General features: G+C 33.9%; 1 protein-coding gene across 2 annotated transcripts in view; it reads left to right on the top strand.

The window, feature by feature from the left end:
* The window catches only part of LOC148953772 (uncharacterized), an 87679-nt gene that overhangs the window by 40177 nt on the left and 29631 nt on the right, over window positions 1–17871 (top strand). Inside the window, exon 7 of one of the 2 annotated variants that reach the window (XM_089086810.1) lies at window positions 4658–4801. In XM_089086810.1, coding sequence (XP_088942936.1) covers window positions 4658–4801 — 144 coding nt within the window. Of the gene's footprint in view, window positions 1–4657; window positions 4806–17871 lie in introns of those variants that run through there. The other variant, XM_089086811.1, reaches the window with a different exon arrangement.

Raw genomic sequence — 17871 nt, 5'->3', positions numbered from 1 at the left:
GCCGTTGTTCGGAAAAATTTACGAAGAAACTTAATAATTTTCGAATGATAGTTAAATTTATTCCACTCTATTAATTGCTTAATAGAGCTACTAAAGTTGCTGGGATCAGCTACTAAAATTGAGAAAAGGCTAGCTTTCGGGGGCAACAGTCAGGTGTTATAGTTTATGCTCCTAGCGAATACAAGTCTATACAATGCATTCTGAATTTCGATGTCCTGGCTAAGTACTCTTAGAGTGGCACCTACTGTGGCTTTCTACAGTGGCACCAATGCACGAAGATATCAGGGTGGAGAGGGATAAAGTATTTTTAAAATCTAGGTGGAGGAATTTTTTCAACGGAAAAACCGAAAAAAGGTATTTTTCAAAATCTAGGGGGAGCAAATACGTGTATTGAAGTTAAGTGTCCCCTACCCCACTGGCTTGTTAAAGAATATTTTGCCTTTAGTAAGCGATTGATTACATTTCTTTTTTATTATTCCTATCCTTAAGTCATGCCCCAGATAAAAAGGTAAAACGAAATCTTTCATTCTGGTTTTGGAATCAGAAATTATTTGTAACAAATTTGGTACATTTGAACCATATCTAATTTCTTGAAAGAAAATACGCAATATTTTCATGAAATAGAACGTCTTTTATACTTCTTGTATTTAAAAAGGATTCAAATAAAAAAATCCCTCTTTAGACAGCTTTCAAAACCATGTTTTTAACATACTCGTAGGGTTTGGTTTGATAATGTTTCTTGAATGCAGAGAAGGGTGTATCAAAATAAGCTTTTATGTAATATCTTGGATGGCTTTCATAGCACATTCTGATTGAAAAATATCATAAATACTTATTTATTCTGTAGTTAATATGCTATTGAAAAAAATATTAATGCGTATTGGCCATATTTTATCGTCCCAGAGCAAATTATAAGTTGTTAAGAATAAACTTTTTCTGGTATATTTTCTTTTTAGAAATTAATCTGATTTGAAAGCGAGGTTAGACTCTGGATAGACTGATAATCTCTTTTTTAAGGTTTTATTCTATGGTTGAAGTACCTAATGACAAATGCAATTTTGGGAAAATCTTACAGCTATAAATCACACCAAAAAAGACAAGATACTCATATCATTGGATTCAGCAGGTTTAGATGTAGCCTATGCATTCTTTTAGCCAGAATTATAATGTTGCTCAAACCTTTTCTTTGAAATGATGTAAACCTGCCTTAAAAATAGTATAATTGTTGTTTTTCTTTGCATGTTTTTTATTCTTTTTCAAAATATTTTTTAGTAAAAAAAGAATTCAAAGTTAATATAAAAATTTAGAATATTCATAAAGCAAAAAGACAAGATACTCACATTATTTGATTCAATAGCTTCAGACCTATGCATTACTATTACCAGAATTGTAATGTTGCTCAGACCATTACTTTAGGATGATGTAAAAGTCCTTAAGAAATAGTAGATTGTCTTTTTTTGCATATCTTTCATCCTTTTTCAATATATCTTTTAATAAAAAATTTTAAAGCAAATATTAAAAATTAGACTCAAACTCCATCGATTTTATTGCCAAACACCTTACACGGTCATGTTTACACGGTCATTAGAAGATTCATAATGCTGAATTTCAGCTGTCAAATAATAGGAAAAATGTGGACTTACTTCAAAACATTAAAACTATATGACTGCAAAAAAAAACATGATGTCAAAAATTTGGACATGGAACATAAGCCTTAAGGCCATCCTAATTGCTACACATAAACCTCAAGCCACGATGATTGACTTATTTGAGTCCCACTCATCCTTGGAGGTCGTTTTGGGACTTCTTCTTTCAACCGTTCATTGATGTGCTTTCTGAAGACCTTCTTTCAGGTAAAAGAGTTGCGGCAATTTGCCCAATGAAAATTCTCTTTACAACTTTTTTTTTTTTTGGGGGGGGGGAGGTTACGAGAACCGTTTATTCACCCATCGATAGCTGACTTTAGACAACGAGTACTATCCATGCGTTGTGTGTGACTTAGCTATCTGAGTCATTTTAGTTTTTTGTATCCAGTATTGTGTTCTTCCCTTTCAAATTATGGAGAGGCTTGGAGTTGGAGCCTCTGTTGTGGTAGATAGTGTCACCGGTACGTCGTAGGGGTTTTATTTCAAAGGCAGTTTAGCAACACTGAGCACCACTAATACATAGACATACCTGGTGATAGGGATAATGAGGAAGTAGACAAGTCTCGTGCTGAGTGTTGGTACAGATTCTTGTTCGTACAGAGGCACTTAAACTGCTAACTTTATTTTCCCTTAATGCATCTGAGCGTTGATGTCTCAGGACCAACCAAGCTGGAATTGTGTGATGATTTTTCTATTGCGCAAGTCACTTTGCTTCTGCTTGGTTTATGGCAGCTAATTAACGGTGGATGGCTGATTGACACTTTCCTGGTTAGTATGTGTTATTTGTTTGTCCGTTTTTTTTTCGTTTTAATCTCTCCCTTTCTTTATTTAGTTTGCTATTGCTTTAGACTACATATGAATAAATATCTATCTATCTTGATGTATTTGGCTTGGTTTTATCCAATGTTTGTAAACTCCCAAGCTAGCTAAAATGTTCAACCCACTCAAAGATATCTCCACCGAGATTACGTTGATAACATTTACTTAAAGCAAATGTGATTTTGGGAACGTCCCTTCTATTTTGAAAATATCTCTATCAAATCCATTCTAGATAAATTCTGTTCACCGTCTCATTTGAATAGATGGCATTGAATGCGACGAAAATTGTGCTGGGGCTTCTGCTCCGTTCCAAACTCCGTTATGCTCCGTTCCAAACCAACTAACCAGTAATACCAGGACTCAAATCCCTGTGCTATTTAAGGATTTAAGGACTAGCGTGCCAACTACTCGGCTAAGACGGCTCAAATAAATATTTTTCGAATAAGCAATTGCTGTTACCTTTAACAGATTACATCCGGGGAAGTTAGTAGTAACCTGATAAGTCGAATAAGCCATGCCAGAACGGACTTATAGTTCTAATTGTAATAGTATAATTTTTTTTTTTTATTGTTAACTTTCTACTTTTTCTTTGCACTGGAGCAACGATAGGATTCTCAATTTTATCAAAAGGGACCAATTAGCGTTTTTCTGAATATTTTAACCTTTTTATATACTATACGCTCACTTCGCTTTTTTTAATTTAGATTAAAACTCAAGGTTTTAATAATTTAAGCCTGCTTTTAATTTTTAGATTCTACTGGGTAGTGCTGGAAGGTCAGTGCCGTTAATATATTTTTAGTCTTATCACATTGTGTTAAAGTGTCGAAGACTTTCATCTATTCGTTCTTATATTTATTTTCAACAAAACCATATTCAATCATCGAGAATGAATTTAATGCGTAGAACCCACGCCAATAAATTTAGGATATTGGTAACTCCTATTCAACTTAAGTCTATCTTGTCTCAACTAAGGTTAATGTTGGGATTGACTCTTGATTGGGAATGTTTTCTCGATTTAAAGTAAGAGCTCATGGAAAGTCTTTCAGTCCGGAGCAAACACTGACGGAGGATGGAGAGATGAAATGGGGGCTAAAGCTAATCAATGATAGATGCGCCGCTCTCTATCTCTAAAAGAAAAAAAAATATAAGCAACGGTGGATGAAGGGATAGAGTTACACATGGATTTGTTTCACATCACAACCTGCCTGATACGACCTAGCAAGAGAGTCAACTGTTGAAAAGCTAACACACACCCAATAACAGGAGTTTCTTGAACCAAAGTTTGCCAGAGAGGTGGTAAGGTGAGAAGCACTACTAAGGAGAATAGTAGAGTAGAGCAGTGCTTCTAACATAGTCAAATTCCTTGATCACCCTCCCCTCTCGCAAAAAAGTGGTCCGTTGAAATCTTCTCAGGAATTAATTATAAGAAAAACAGACGATGCATCTTTTGTTTTAACATTTGCTTACTTCCAAACCTGAACTTTAGTGAGATTTTGGAGAATCCAATATATATATATATATATATATATATATATATATATATATATATATATATATATATATATATATATATATATATATATATATATATATATATATATATATATATATATATATATATATATATATATATATATATATATATATATATATATATATATATATATATATATATATATATATATATATATATATATATATATATATATTTACTGGTCTGATAGAAATGTTGCCGTTTTGATCCAGCCTGCAGTCAGATTTGCTACCAGGTTGCAGCCAAACTTGGCTTTGAAGAAAAGAAATTTTTTCTAAAATGCTACTGGAAGTATGAAAACGCAGCACAAGTGTGAAAACAATTTGGGAGTGAGTTTAACAAAGAACCACCAACACGAGTTACCATCACTTGATTTAGAAGCAAGTAGAAGCTGATGGAACTGTTCAGGACCTCCCTAAGAACTGTTCTGGAAGACCACGTACATTGACAAGCCCCACAAAAAAGGAAGTGTTAAAGAGCATATACACCCCACTTTTCGAATTATCTTATTTACGTGAATGCTCCGTTATTTTGGAATACAACTAAGATAATATTTAGAATGATTATTGTTAAAGTATTTAAAAAGCATCTGTCTTTTAGTTTTGATTATTTTATTTTTCTTCGACGAAGTTTGTTTTATTTGTCTTTATCATTGTAGAGCCGAAGAACCACTTCAATTACCGACGGCCACAAGAAGCGGCTTTTTTAGGAGCAGATTTGCTAATAGGTTCGAAAGGCCCTCAATTCGATCTGCGTCAGATGGACAAGACAATATTCAGGGGAATTTTGAAGTTACAACAAGGTAGGATTTAGCTCAATTATGAAAAATCTTAGCATCTTAGATTTAGAAGTTATAGTGGAGCACAGCTGAGCATTAATAAAATAGCACTTTCTTTGGCAGTGGGTTGAAATGTTGGGGGCTTTCAAAATGTTTTACATTTTTCCTCTGGCGTATTCCTTTCTTAGCACCTTTTAGTGATGAATGTGATGATACTAGTAAAAAATAACTAAAAAAGAGGTGGATCTAGAGGAGGGCCTTGGTTTGCCTATAATTTAACGATTTTCACAAACATTTTAAGAATCTTTCCCAACTCTTTGGCCTGATTGCAGTTTTTATGCAGTTTGGCTGTTTTGCAGTTTGGCTGTTTTTACGAATCTATCAAGTAAAAAAAAAGAAGCAAGATAGAAGAGGAAAAACGCTATCAAAATATTGAAATATCATAAATCAAATTCTAGGTCATCATTCCCTATCTCTTCTTTTGTGCATGCGAGAGTACAAATGTGATAAGTGAAGCTTGGAATATTTCTGCAATGATAAGGAAGTTGTCACCGCACTGGACCCATTTTGCAGGCCTTATCCTAATTATTCTTCCCAGTAAAAGAATATTGTGAGGAAAATTTTCACATTCCATCTCCCTTTTATATTGAATCTCGTTCCAAAAATTGATTCTTGCCTAAAATACATTTCATGCAATTTTGGACCATCCTTTTGGACATGCAATCTTTTGTGCATGTGAGAGTATAAATGTGATTAGTGAAGCTTGGAATATTTCTGCAATAATAAGGAAGTTGTCACCGCACTGGACCCATTTTTCAGGCCTTGTCCTAACTATTCTTCCCAATAAAAGAATATTGTGAGTAAAATTTTCACATTCCATCTCCCTTTTATATTGAATTTTGTTCCAAAAATTGATTCTTGCCTAAAATACATTTCATGCAATTTTAGACCTTCGTTTTGGACATGCAATCTTTTGTGCATGTGAGAGTATAAATGTGATTAGTGAAGCTTAGAATATTTCTGCAATAATAAGGAAGTTGTCACCGCACTGGACCCATTTTTCAGGCCTTGTCCTAACTATTCTTCCCAATAAAAGAATATTGTGAGGAAAATTTTCACATTCCATCTCCCTTTTATATTGAATCTCGTTCCAAAAATTGATTCTTGCCTAAAATACATTTCATGCAATTTTGGACCATCCTTTTGGACATGCAATCTTTTGTGCATGTGAGAGTATAAATGTGATTAGTGAAGCTTGGAATATTTCTGCAATAATAAGGAAGTTGCCACCGCACTGGACCCATTTTGCAGGCCTTGTCCTAACTATTCTTCCCAATAAAAGAATATTGTGAGGAAAATTTTCACATTCCATCTCCCTTTTATATTGAATCTAGTTCCAAATATTGATTCTTGTCTAAAATACATTTCATCTAATTTTGGACCTTCCTTTTGGACATGCAATCTTTTGTGCATGTGAGAGTATAAATGTGATTAATGAAGTTTGGAATATTTCTGCAATAATAAGGAAGGTGTCTCCGCACTGGACCCATTTTTCAGGCTTTGTCCTAACTATTCTTCCCAATAAAAGAATATTGTGAGGAAAATTTTCACATTCCATCTCCCTTTTATATTGAAACTAGTTCCAAAAATTGATTCTTGCCTAAAATACATTACATCCAATTTTGGACAATCCTTTTGGACATGCAATCTTTTGTGCATGTGAGAGTGTAAATGTGATTAGTGAAGCTTGGAATATTTCTGCAATAATAAGGAAGGTGTCACCGCACTGGACCCATTTTTCAGGCCTTGTCCTAACTATTCTTCCCAATAAAAGAATATTGTGAGGAAAATTTTCACATTCCATCTCCCTTTTATATTGAATCTCGTTCCAAATATTGATTCTTGTCTAAAATACATTACATGCAATTTTAGACCTTCGTTTTGGACATGCACTATTTTGTGCATGTGAGAGTATAAATGTGATTGGTGAAGCTTGGAATATTTCTTGAATAATAATGAAGTTATCACCGCACTGGACCCATTTTTCTGGCCTTGTCATAACTATTCTTCCCAATAAAAGAATATTGTGAGGAAAATTTTCACAGTCCATCTCCCTTATATATTGAATTTCGTTCCAAATATTGATTCTTGCCTAAAATACATTTCATGCAATTTTAGACCTTCCTTTTGGACATGCAATCTTTTGTGCATGTGAGAGTATAAATGTGATTAGTGAAGCTTGGAATATTTCTGCAATAATAAGGAAGGTGTCACCGCACTGGACCCATTTTTCTGGCCTTGTCCTAACTATTCTTCCCAATAAAAGAATATTGTGAGGAAAATTTTCACATTCCATCTCCCTTTTATATTGAATCTCGTTCCAAAAATTGATTCTTGCCTAAAATACATTACATGCAATTTTGGACCTTCCTTTTGGACATGCAATATTTTGTGCATGTGAGAGTATAAATGTGATTGGTGAAGCTTGTATTATTTCTTCAATAATAAGGAAGTTATCACCGCACTGGACCCATTTTGCTGGCCTTGTCCTAACTATTCTTCCCAATAAAAGAATATTGTGAGGAAAATTTTCACATTCCATCTCCCTTTTATATTGAATCTCGTTCCAAAAATTGATTCTTGCCTAAAATACATTTCATGTAATTTTGGACCTTCGTTTTGGACATGCAATCTTTTGTGCATGTGAGAGTATACATGTGATTGATGAAGTTTTGAATATTTCTTCAATAATAAGGAAGGTGCCACCGCACTGGACCCATTTTTCTGGCCTTGTCATAACTGTTCTTCCCAATAAAGTAATATTGTGAGTAAAATTTTCAACTTCCATCTCCCTTTATATTGAAATTCGTTCCAAATATTGATTATTGCCTAAAATACATTTCATGCAATTTTGGACATTCCTTTTGGACATGCAATCTTTTGTGCATGTGAGAGTATAAATGTGATTAATGAAGTTTGGAATATTTCTGCAATAATAAGGAAGGTGTCACCGCACTGGACCCATTTTTCAGGCCTTGTCTGACTATTCTTCCCAATAAAAGAATATTGTGAGGTAAATTTTCAAATTCCATCTCCCTTTTATATTGAATCTCGTTCCAAAAATTGATTCTTGCCTAAAATACATTTCATGCAATTTTGGACCTTCCTTTTGGACATGCAATCTTTTGTGCATGTGAGAGTATAAATGTGATTAATGAAGTTTGGAATATTTCTGCAATAATAAGGAAGGTGTCACTGCACTGGATCCATTTTTCAGGCCTTGTCCTAACTATTCTTCCCAATAAAAGAATATTGTGAGGAAAATTTTCACATTCCATCTCCCTTTTATATTGATAAATAAAAGTTCAAATAGGGATAAAATCCTTTTAATAGACAGTGATGATAGAAATTCACAAAAATACCAGATATTTCGGTCACATATACAGTGACCGTCATCAGTAGTAAAAAAGTTTTACTACTGATGACGGTCACTGTATATGTGACCGAAATATCTGGTATTTTTGTGAATTTCTATCATCACTGTCTATTAAAAGGATTTTATCCCTATGTGAACTTTTATTTATCGTCATGGAAAGGCAGTGTGGTCTCCGAAATTATCTACTTTTATATTGAATCTCGTTCCAAAAATTGATTCTTGCCTAAAATACATTTCATGCAATTTTGGACCTTCCTTTTGGACATGCAATCTTTTGTGCATGTGAGAGTATAAATGTGATTAATGAAGTTTGGAATATTACTGCAATAATAAAGAAGGTTTCTCCGCACTGGATCCATTTTTCAGGCCTTTTTCTAACTGTTCTGCCCAATAACATAATATTGTGAGGAAAATTTTCAGCTTCCATCTCCCTTTTATATTGAAACTCGTTCCAAATATTGCTTCTTGTCTAAAATACAGTTCATCTAATTTTAGACCTTCCTTTTGGACATGCAATCTTTTGTGCATGTGAGAGTATAAATGTGATTAATGAAGTTTGGAATATTTCTGCAATAATAAGGAAGGTGTCAACGCACTGGATCCATTTTTCAGGCCTTGTTCTAACTATTCTTCCCAATAAAAGAATATTGTGAGGAAAATTTTCAAAGTCCATCTCCCTTTTATATTGAAATTCGGTCCAAATATTAAGTCTTGCCTAAAATACATTACATCCAATTTTAGACCTTCCTGTTGGACATGCTATCTTTTGTGCATGTCTGCGCATAAGTGTGAGTAATGAAGCTTGTTTTATTACTTCACTAATAAGGAAGGTATCTACTCACTGGACCCATTTTGCAGGCCTTGTACTAACTGTTCTTCACAATAGAAGAATATTGTGAGGAAAATTTTCACATTCCATCTCCCTTTTATATTGAATCTCGTTCCAAAAATTGATTCTTGCCTAAAATACATTTCATGTAATTTTGGACCTTCCTTTTGGACATGCAACTTTTGTGCATGTGAGAGTGTAAATGTGATTAGTGAAGCTTGGAATATTTCTGCAATAATAAGGAAGTTGCCACCGCACTGGACCCATTTTGCAGGCCTTGTCCTAACTATTCTTCCCAATAAAAGAATATTGTGAGGAAAATTTTCACATTCCATCTCACTTTTATATTGAATCTCGTTCCAAAAATTGATTCTTGCCTAAAATGCATTTCATGCAATTTTGGACCTTCCTTTTGGACATGCAATCTTTTGTGCATGTGAGACTATAAATGTGATTAGTGAAGCTTGGAATATTTCTGCAATAATAAGGAAGTTGTCACCGCACTGGACCCATTTTGCTGGCCTTGTCCTAACTATTCTTCCCAATAAAAGAATATTGTGAGGAAAATTTTCACATTCCATTTCCCTTTTATATTGAATCTCGTTCCAAAAATTGATTCTTGCCTAAAATACATTTCATGCAATTTTGGACCTTCCTTTTGGACATTCAATATTTTGTTCATGTGAGAGTATAAATGTGATTGGTGAAGCTTGGAATATTTCTTCAATAATAAGGAAGTTATCACCGCACTGGACCCATTTTTCTGGCCTTGTCATAACTATTCTTCCCAATAAAAGAATATTGTGAGGAAAATTTTCACATTCCATCTCCCTTTTATATTGAATCTCGTTCAAAAAATTGATTCTTGTCTAAAATACATTTCATGCAATTTTGGACCTTAGAGTACATATAATTGTTAGATATGGACTTTTCAAACTAAAATTTGATTTAATATCTATGTCTGACATGTATTTAAATTTTGTATCTATATATGTCGTATCTATAATTGGGAAATTGAAAACTTAAAAACCAGTTGAATTTTTAACCCTTTGACACTGTGCAGAAATGCTAAAAAGTCAGTGCACTTCTGGTATCAATATAATAAATCAAAGCCATAAATCTTGCTGATTTGAATTATATGTGATTTTCTGATCAGAAATTATATCTACTATTTTTACTCATCCTTTACGTTTAGTATCTATATAACTCATCCTACTTTATATATTCGCTAAGTGTATGTAGCAGTGTTACCACATGCATATTTTAAAGATATGCCGTCACAAAAGTAAAAATATACTGAAAGCTCCATTTTTCTAGTGAAAATGTACCAAATAAACGACCCCCCCCCCAAATGCGCCAATTTGAATAATTCAATGCGCAACCGCCTCAAAAAAGGCACCAATGCGCCTAATCTGGCATCTCTGGTCTGTAGCCCCAAGATGATAACTAACCTGAAAAAATAAGGTCACTATATACGAGATATCTGAAGCGAGTGCGTCTCTGGAATAATTTCACAATCAGAGTCAGCACAGCCTAGGTATATACCACAGTTTATAGACAGTAAGCTTATCGCAGATCATTTCTGGTCTTCGTTCTCGGTGCGAACAAAAAGCTCCTCCCACTTATTTCTGCATTAGCGGGATCGATGTTTCCGATTGTTTCCAACAAAGTGCATTATTCGTAATAGCGGGTTTCCACTTGTTTCCGATTAGATCACAGTCTGACTTGTCTACCCATGAAAATATCTGACTTCGCTTATGTTTATATCTGCAAAAACGTTCTCCGGAGCACTCGCACCCCGGTCCGGGTTTTTATAATGGGTGAGATAAAGAATGATCATACTGGATAATTCTATAAACTGTGGTATATACGGTCATTTATGTTTGCTTCAGAAATGGGACACATCGCACCGCCACAAACGGACGGTGGTCAGTAGAGTGAACTATTGATTAATTTCCTAATAGCGTATCAAAGCACAGCAAAGGTAAATAAAGTAGCCATTACGCACGCGCGAAGGAGGGGCCGAGGTGAAATGCGCGCCACATGATATGCCCCCCAAAACGATTCTATGGAGAACGTAGGAACGAGCATAACTTTAAATGTATAAACCTAGGCTGTTCAGAGTCAATAAGTTTTCAGATGCCCAGTAAAGAATTTTATTTCATTTCTTATCTGAAATTATTCGACTATTTTTTATTATAAAGATTGAATATAGTCAAAAGGTTTATTATAAGTAACAAATTTTACACATTGCTAATAAAAATAAACTATATTGTATCGTGGTAGGGAACCGAACTGACACTTTCAATAAAATATTTTTTTAAGGAGAGAGAGGGGACTTAAAATTCTATGTTTTGTTGAAGGGGGAACGATAATTTTTTCAGATCCCTAAACAACAGTATAAGCTATATTTTTTCTATTCTTTCTTTATGCCTGAATAATTTCCGGTGACACACAACCTATCCGTACACAACTAAGCGTAAATAAAAATATATATATATATATATATATATATATATATATATATATATATATATATATATATATATATATATATATATATATATATATATATATATATATATATATATATATGAAAAGCGGGTATAATATTGCAGTAAGGCGGTGGAATAGTAGCAACAAGCTTTTTTTACACTGTTAGTAATAGAGTTTCGAATATTTTAGCTTCGCATCTGGATTCTTTTATAAACGGAAAAACAAAACAAGGAAAAAGAATAAAAATGGATAAAACAAATTAGACTAAATTAAAAATGCATATAAAGAAAAATAAATAAAGCTAAACGATAAAAACTTACATCTTAATAGCGAAAAAATATGATAACTATCATCGTGCAATAATGCAGAAAAATGACAAAGCAGGAGAAATGTGTATTTGCATATTTGAGTTTTTAATAAATAGACTATGATTTTGCCAGATTTCAATCACCGAAAGAACCAATTGTGACTTGTTTTGCTGTTTTGTTGTCTTGCTATATTACAATATAAAGTCAAAGACATTCTGTTTATCAAACAGACAGCCTAATTTATTGTGCTCTATCATATTGTAGTCTTATTGCATAATAATAATTATCACATTGGAGATTATTAAGATGTCAATTTTATCGCTTGTGTTTTGCTCGTTTTTTTTCTTTTCTTTATATGTGTTGTCTAATTTAGTATATTTTTTTCTTTTTCATTTTTTCCGTTCATAAAGACTTCAAAATATATATTCTGAATATTTAGCCTTTATTATTATTAAGAAATAAAGGCTTTTTAACTCGCTTTCTTCAACTCAACGACTTGTTTGTACTTTTATCGCATAAATTTGATAATTTCGTTAGCCATTTTTCGACCACTGAATGTTCAATTACTTCCAAATTCTATAAATATATGCACTTTTAATGGCAGTACAGTAATACTGCATCAACCCCCCTCTTCTATATTCCCCCTTGTATAAATAAAACAACATAAACGGGTGGTTGGATGCAGCAAAAACAACAAATCAAACACTAATTATTCGAGACTTGAAAGCTCGGCCGTAAGAGATCTTGCCTGTGGCCGTTTTAGCTGCAGTCAGAATCTTAGATAAGACAAATGTTTTTCTTAGAGAAGTACAAAGAAATATTAGTCTTAGAGAAGTCTAAAAGTTCAAAAATAGTCAATGTATATTTATGTACGTATGAAAGATTTTAAACATGTTTTCAAAATAGACTAAAAAAGAAAATTTTTTTTTCTCAATGATAATAAGTGAAAACGAGGGGCGCGAAACAGATGGGGCTTAATATAATACTCTTAATTATTTTAATTATTCTTCAATTCACCGATCTTTTTCATTTATGCGCTCATAACTTAGATCAATTTGATACCTATATTTTGTGAAGTCCAGTCTGTTTTGTGCCTTTCGTTTTCACTTCTATTCATAGCCTGTTCAGAAAAAAAAATTATCCGCTACTTTCTAGTCTATTTTGAAACAATTAAAAATTTTTTAAACCTTTATTTTTCATTATTTGTTTCCTGTCTTATTAAGCATTACACCCGTTTTATGTGTTTTTCATTATGTTTTTTATTCTCTTTGGCTAGTTTTATCTGTGTGTAAGCACAGATTATATCGTGACAATAATTTTACTTACAAATGTCTTAGAAAAAATGATGAAAAAAACAATCTCATGCGGAATTCATGTAATTCTTGTCCTTTGAATGTAGGTCAGGTTGAATGTCAAACAACAATTACTATCGGTCGTGTAGTTTTGTTCATTGTTGTCAGGCGTGTTTTTTTCTCCTTTTCTTTGCCAAAAGAATTAGCATCCTGTTCACTTTATATAGTTTAATGCACAAATTATAGGTTAATATGTGAGATAGGCTAGGAAATCTATAGACTTATGGGGTGCTGCGAGCAGCACCAATGGTGAAGAATGTTACCGTGAATGTCCAAAATCTGGTTAATGTCGACATTCACCGGTGAATATCCAAAGTTCCTTTTCCTCTGCTTGGATTTAATTAGCATTGCTAGTCAGATTTTTCAGTATTATGTAAGCTATGATGGTAAAAGTTAAAGTTGGGTTAGATTATGTTAGATTAGGTTAGGTTAAATTTTGTTATATTTATCAGACATGGCTTAAAAACCAAAGCTAACTTAGCCCAACGTAACCTAACCTTACCTAAGCCTAATCTAACCTAGCCTGTCATCATCAAACCTTGTATTAAATTGAAAAACTTGACTGGCAACATTAACTAAATCCAAGGAGAAAAAAAAATATATTTCGGGCATTCACCGGTGAATGTCAACATTCACCAATTTAAAAAATTCACGGTAGCATCATAATAACTTACTTGAAGACAGATGACTTACACGATCTTAGAAGTATTGCATGATGCAACTAGGATTCTGTTTTAAAGAGATCCTCACTTTATTTTAGCGTGAGTTGAGTAAATTAAAGGGTCTTTAACCATTACTTGTTCAAAAATATATGATTATTGATATTATTATTATGATTGTGATTATTCTTTAGTATTATAAAAATAAACAATAGTTATTATTATTTTTTGTGATACTATGACTGGCTTCAGTCAATTACTCGAGGGCTTGGTAGAGCAGCCTGCGGAGTTTTAAAGTGGTAGATACTGCAAGGTAACAGATTTAGAAATTTTTGGGGGGCTAACAAGGCCGTATCCAGGAGGGTTACCCGGTTTGAACCCCCTCCCCCCGAAATGTTTGTTTGACTCGTAAAAACGTAACAAAAATGGACATAAACAAATTTTGTATGCGTTTTTTAGGTTTTTCGTGTACCCCCCCCCCTAAAAAAATTAGTAACCCCCCCCTCCTGAACAAAATCCTGGATGCGCTTCTGGGGGCTAACACCGCTTTTGTTGACAACAATTATAAATCGACGTCCGTTCCTTATATAATGCAATATTGTTGTTGACATTGTCCAAACCACTTATACAGTTGGTGATTATGTGCCTCATCTTGAATATAGAACATTGCTATCTTTTTTATTTGATTTTCGTCACACGCTCTGCGGATGAAAGATCATAGATTAACCAAGTTCTTCCTTGCTGGGCAACCATCTAGAGCCAATGAAAAGCAGGTCACCCCCGAATGGGGATGGAGAATGTCGTAAGGAAAGATTTAAGAAAAATGGGAATATTTGGGAGGGTCTAAAGAGAGAGGCTTTGAAGAGATTGAGTTGGGGGAGGACCGTGCGTGGTAGTGTGGGCCTCGGGTGGCTTGGTACTGCAGTAAGTTGTTAGTAATAGTAGTAGAAAGCCAATAAAAAACTGTTTACTATCAAAGAAAAGGGTTTTTATTAGCTGCCAGTGATGGGAATCAGTTTCAATCGATTACAATAAGCTTTATTGAATACGGGGTCAAATTTAGCAGTATCAAGCAATTGATCGTGTGACAAGCATCGTAATATAAATAATATCTAGATTTAATTGTCTTGCGGAAGCAAGGGGGTTGGTGTAGAAGTTTTGGTTGAAACACATGCAAGAGAGTTGTTTTTGGGGAGAAGTTAAATTTGAAGATTAAAGTAAAGACAGGTAAATTATGTGGAATATATAGGAAATTAGTAGAACAGCAAAATCTTTAAATTACTGGAGGAATTTCGAATCCAAAATGTGCTCTTTGCATCCGTGCATGGGTGGGTGGAGTGAGAGATGGAATACAAAAATTTAAAAAACAAAGGCTTTATTTATACGCAACCACAAAAACTTGAAGAAACTTTCTACTAAATTGTAAAGAAAATTACATATGGGGCAACTTTAAAGCCATATGGTTTCAAAACCACACAGTGCCCATATGGTTTCAAAACCATAAAGTGACCATATGGTTTCAAAACCACAAAGTGCCCGTATGGTTTCAAAACCATAAAGTATCTATCTGGTTTCAAAACCACAAAGTGCTCATATGGTTTCAAAACCATAAAGTTACCATATTGTTTCAAAACCACAAAGTGCCCATATGGTTTCAAAATCATAAAGTGACCATATGGTTTGAAAAACATAAAGTGCCCATATGGTTTCAAAACCATAAAGTGACCATATGGTTTCAAAAGCATAAAGTGCCCATATGGTTTCGAAACCATAAAGTGTCCATATGGTTTCAAAACTACAAAGTGCCCATATGGTTTCAAAACCATAAAGTGACCATATGGTTTTAAAACCACAAAGTGCCCATATGGTTTCAAAACTACAAAGTACTCATATGGTTTCAAATCCACAAAGTACCCATATGGTCACAAAACCATAAAGGGCCCATAGGGTTTCAAAACCACAAAGTGCCCGTATGGTTTCGAAACCATAAAGTGCCCATATGGTTTAAAACCACAAAGCGCCCATATGGTTTCAAAACCAAAAAGTGCCCATCTGGTTTCAAAACCACAAAGTGTCCATATGGTTTCAAAACCAAAAAGTGCCCATATGGTTTCGAAACCATAAAGTGACCATATGGTTTGAAAACCACAAAGTGCCCATATGGTTTCAAAACCGTAAAGTGCCCATAGGGTTTCAAAACCATAAAGTGTCCATATGGTTTCAAAACCATATTCGACCACTGCTAAGGCCAAGGCTTCTAGTATTCGGGTCTTAGTTTCCAGAATTATCATTCTATTCTTCCAAGTATTTTTCTGCTGTGATAAACCACCCTGCCGCTCGGCTAATCTACTTTTCACATCTTCACTGCAGTCACCGTTTTTGCTAATAATACTATCCAGGTAGATGAAGCTGGCCTTTAGCCAATTTTCTTGTTCCTGGCATCACTTCTTATACCTCATTTATTCCTAGTCTGAGTACCTTAGTCTTTTTGTCATTAGTTTTCAAACCTATTCTTGCACCCTGAACTCTCAAAACTTCTAAAAATTCATTTATTTTGCTAACATTTTTATCTGGGACATTTAAATACTTTGTATATAAACAGCACAGTTCATATATTATCCAGCATGATCATTCTCTATCTCACCCATTATAAAAACTCAGACCGGTTTGCGAGTGCTCCGGAGAACGATTTTGCAGATATAAACCACAGTAGACAGAATATAGAATATCTATAAACTGTCATATCACAGTAGACAGAAGACAGAATATCTATAAACTGTGATATAAACATAGGCGAAGTCAGATTAGCGGGAATGCAGGTTAGTCTATTTCCGACTGTTTCCATCAAAGTGCATTGAAATAAACGGAAATAAAGCTAATACAGAAACAAGCTAATGCAGAAATAAGTGGGAGGAGCTTTTTGTTCACGAAGAGCAGAAATGATCTGCGATAAGCTTACTGGTATATTCTGTCTATTGTGATAAACAGTCTAGGGGGATTTTGCCATCCAATTTGATTCCGTGTTATCCCATAGCCTTTGTCGGGTTATTTCGGGTTGTCGGGTCATCAAAATAACCCTTATTAACAGGACAGGACACAATCCTGCTTAACTCTTGATTTCAGTGCAAAACATCTATATGTGTCAACATAACTGAAAGTATAACAAGATGATCACAAAATTTTGCTTAGATTTTCATGCTTATTTCTTTCTTTCTGCAGTTTTTTTTTATTGTAATCAAGTCCATGCAGACTTTGAGTCAACTATAAATCTTAATTGATTATATCACTGGACAGTTCCAAGGAGATCTGTAAACCATGAAACTTCGAAAAATATACAGCATCCTAGGCATATCCCACACATTTTTATCAAAATATCTCCAGGAGTGCCACCTGTGTCCTGAAAGCTGTAAGTTTCTACGCTTTATGTTTAGTCTTCCCAGAGCCCAGTTGCCTCTCGTAATCCCTTGTTAACATCTTTAGCATAGCTTATAAGAATTTGTTGAATTAATTTCTTTAAAATAGCGATTTCAGCGGAAGCTGCAATCTAGTACAGGACGAACTCAGCCCCTAGTAACCAAAAAAAGCCTGAAACCCATGAAAGTGGTCTCAGATCAAAAAAAAAGTGCACCCTTGAAATTTCCTTGGCCGAAACCCTTATATAGGAAACTTACAGTGCCTTGACTTGAACAACAAAGAAAATCAGTTTTTTTGCATGGGAAGCATCTTTTTTTATTCTTCTCCTCAGCTAATGGGGCACTGGAACATCATAGAGAGTTTTTAAGGTCTCATTTTAAAGAAAATTACTACATCTACGTGCTTCTGTAATTAATAAAACACAATATTTAGAACAAAATTTTTTGACAAAAACGTAGATTATCATAGGTTACAACCATAAATTACGTTAAAAGTAAAAACTATGTTATAGCGCTCATGTATTATTGTGTTTACTTCAAATATTGCTTTACTATATTATGGCGTTATACTTCAAAGGGTTTCGTTGGTAACACCAATAAC

This window comes from Artemia sp. Qi Xiang Cuo, chromosome 3 (assembly GCF_049724085.1).
Source record: "Artemia sp. Qi Xiang Cuo chromosome 3, ASM4972408v1, whole genome shotgun sequence".
Classification (NCBI taxonomy): domain Eukaryota; kingdom Metazoa; phylum Arthropoda; class Branchiopoda; order Anostraca; family Artemiidae; genus Artemia; species Artemia sp. Qi Xiang Cuo.
This window is presented reverse-complemented; position numbering and strand designations above follow the sequence as displayed.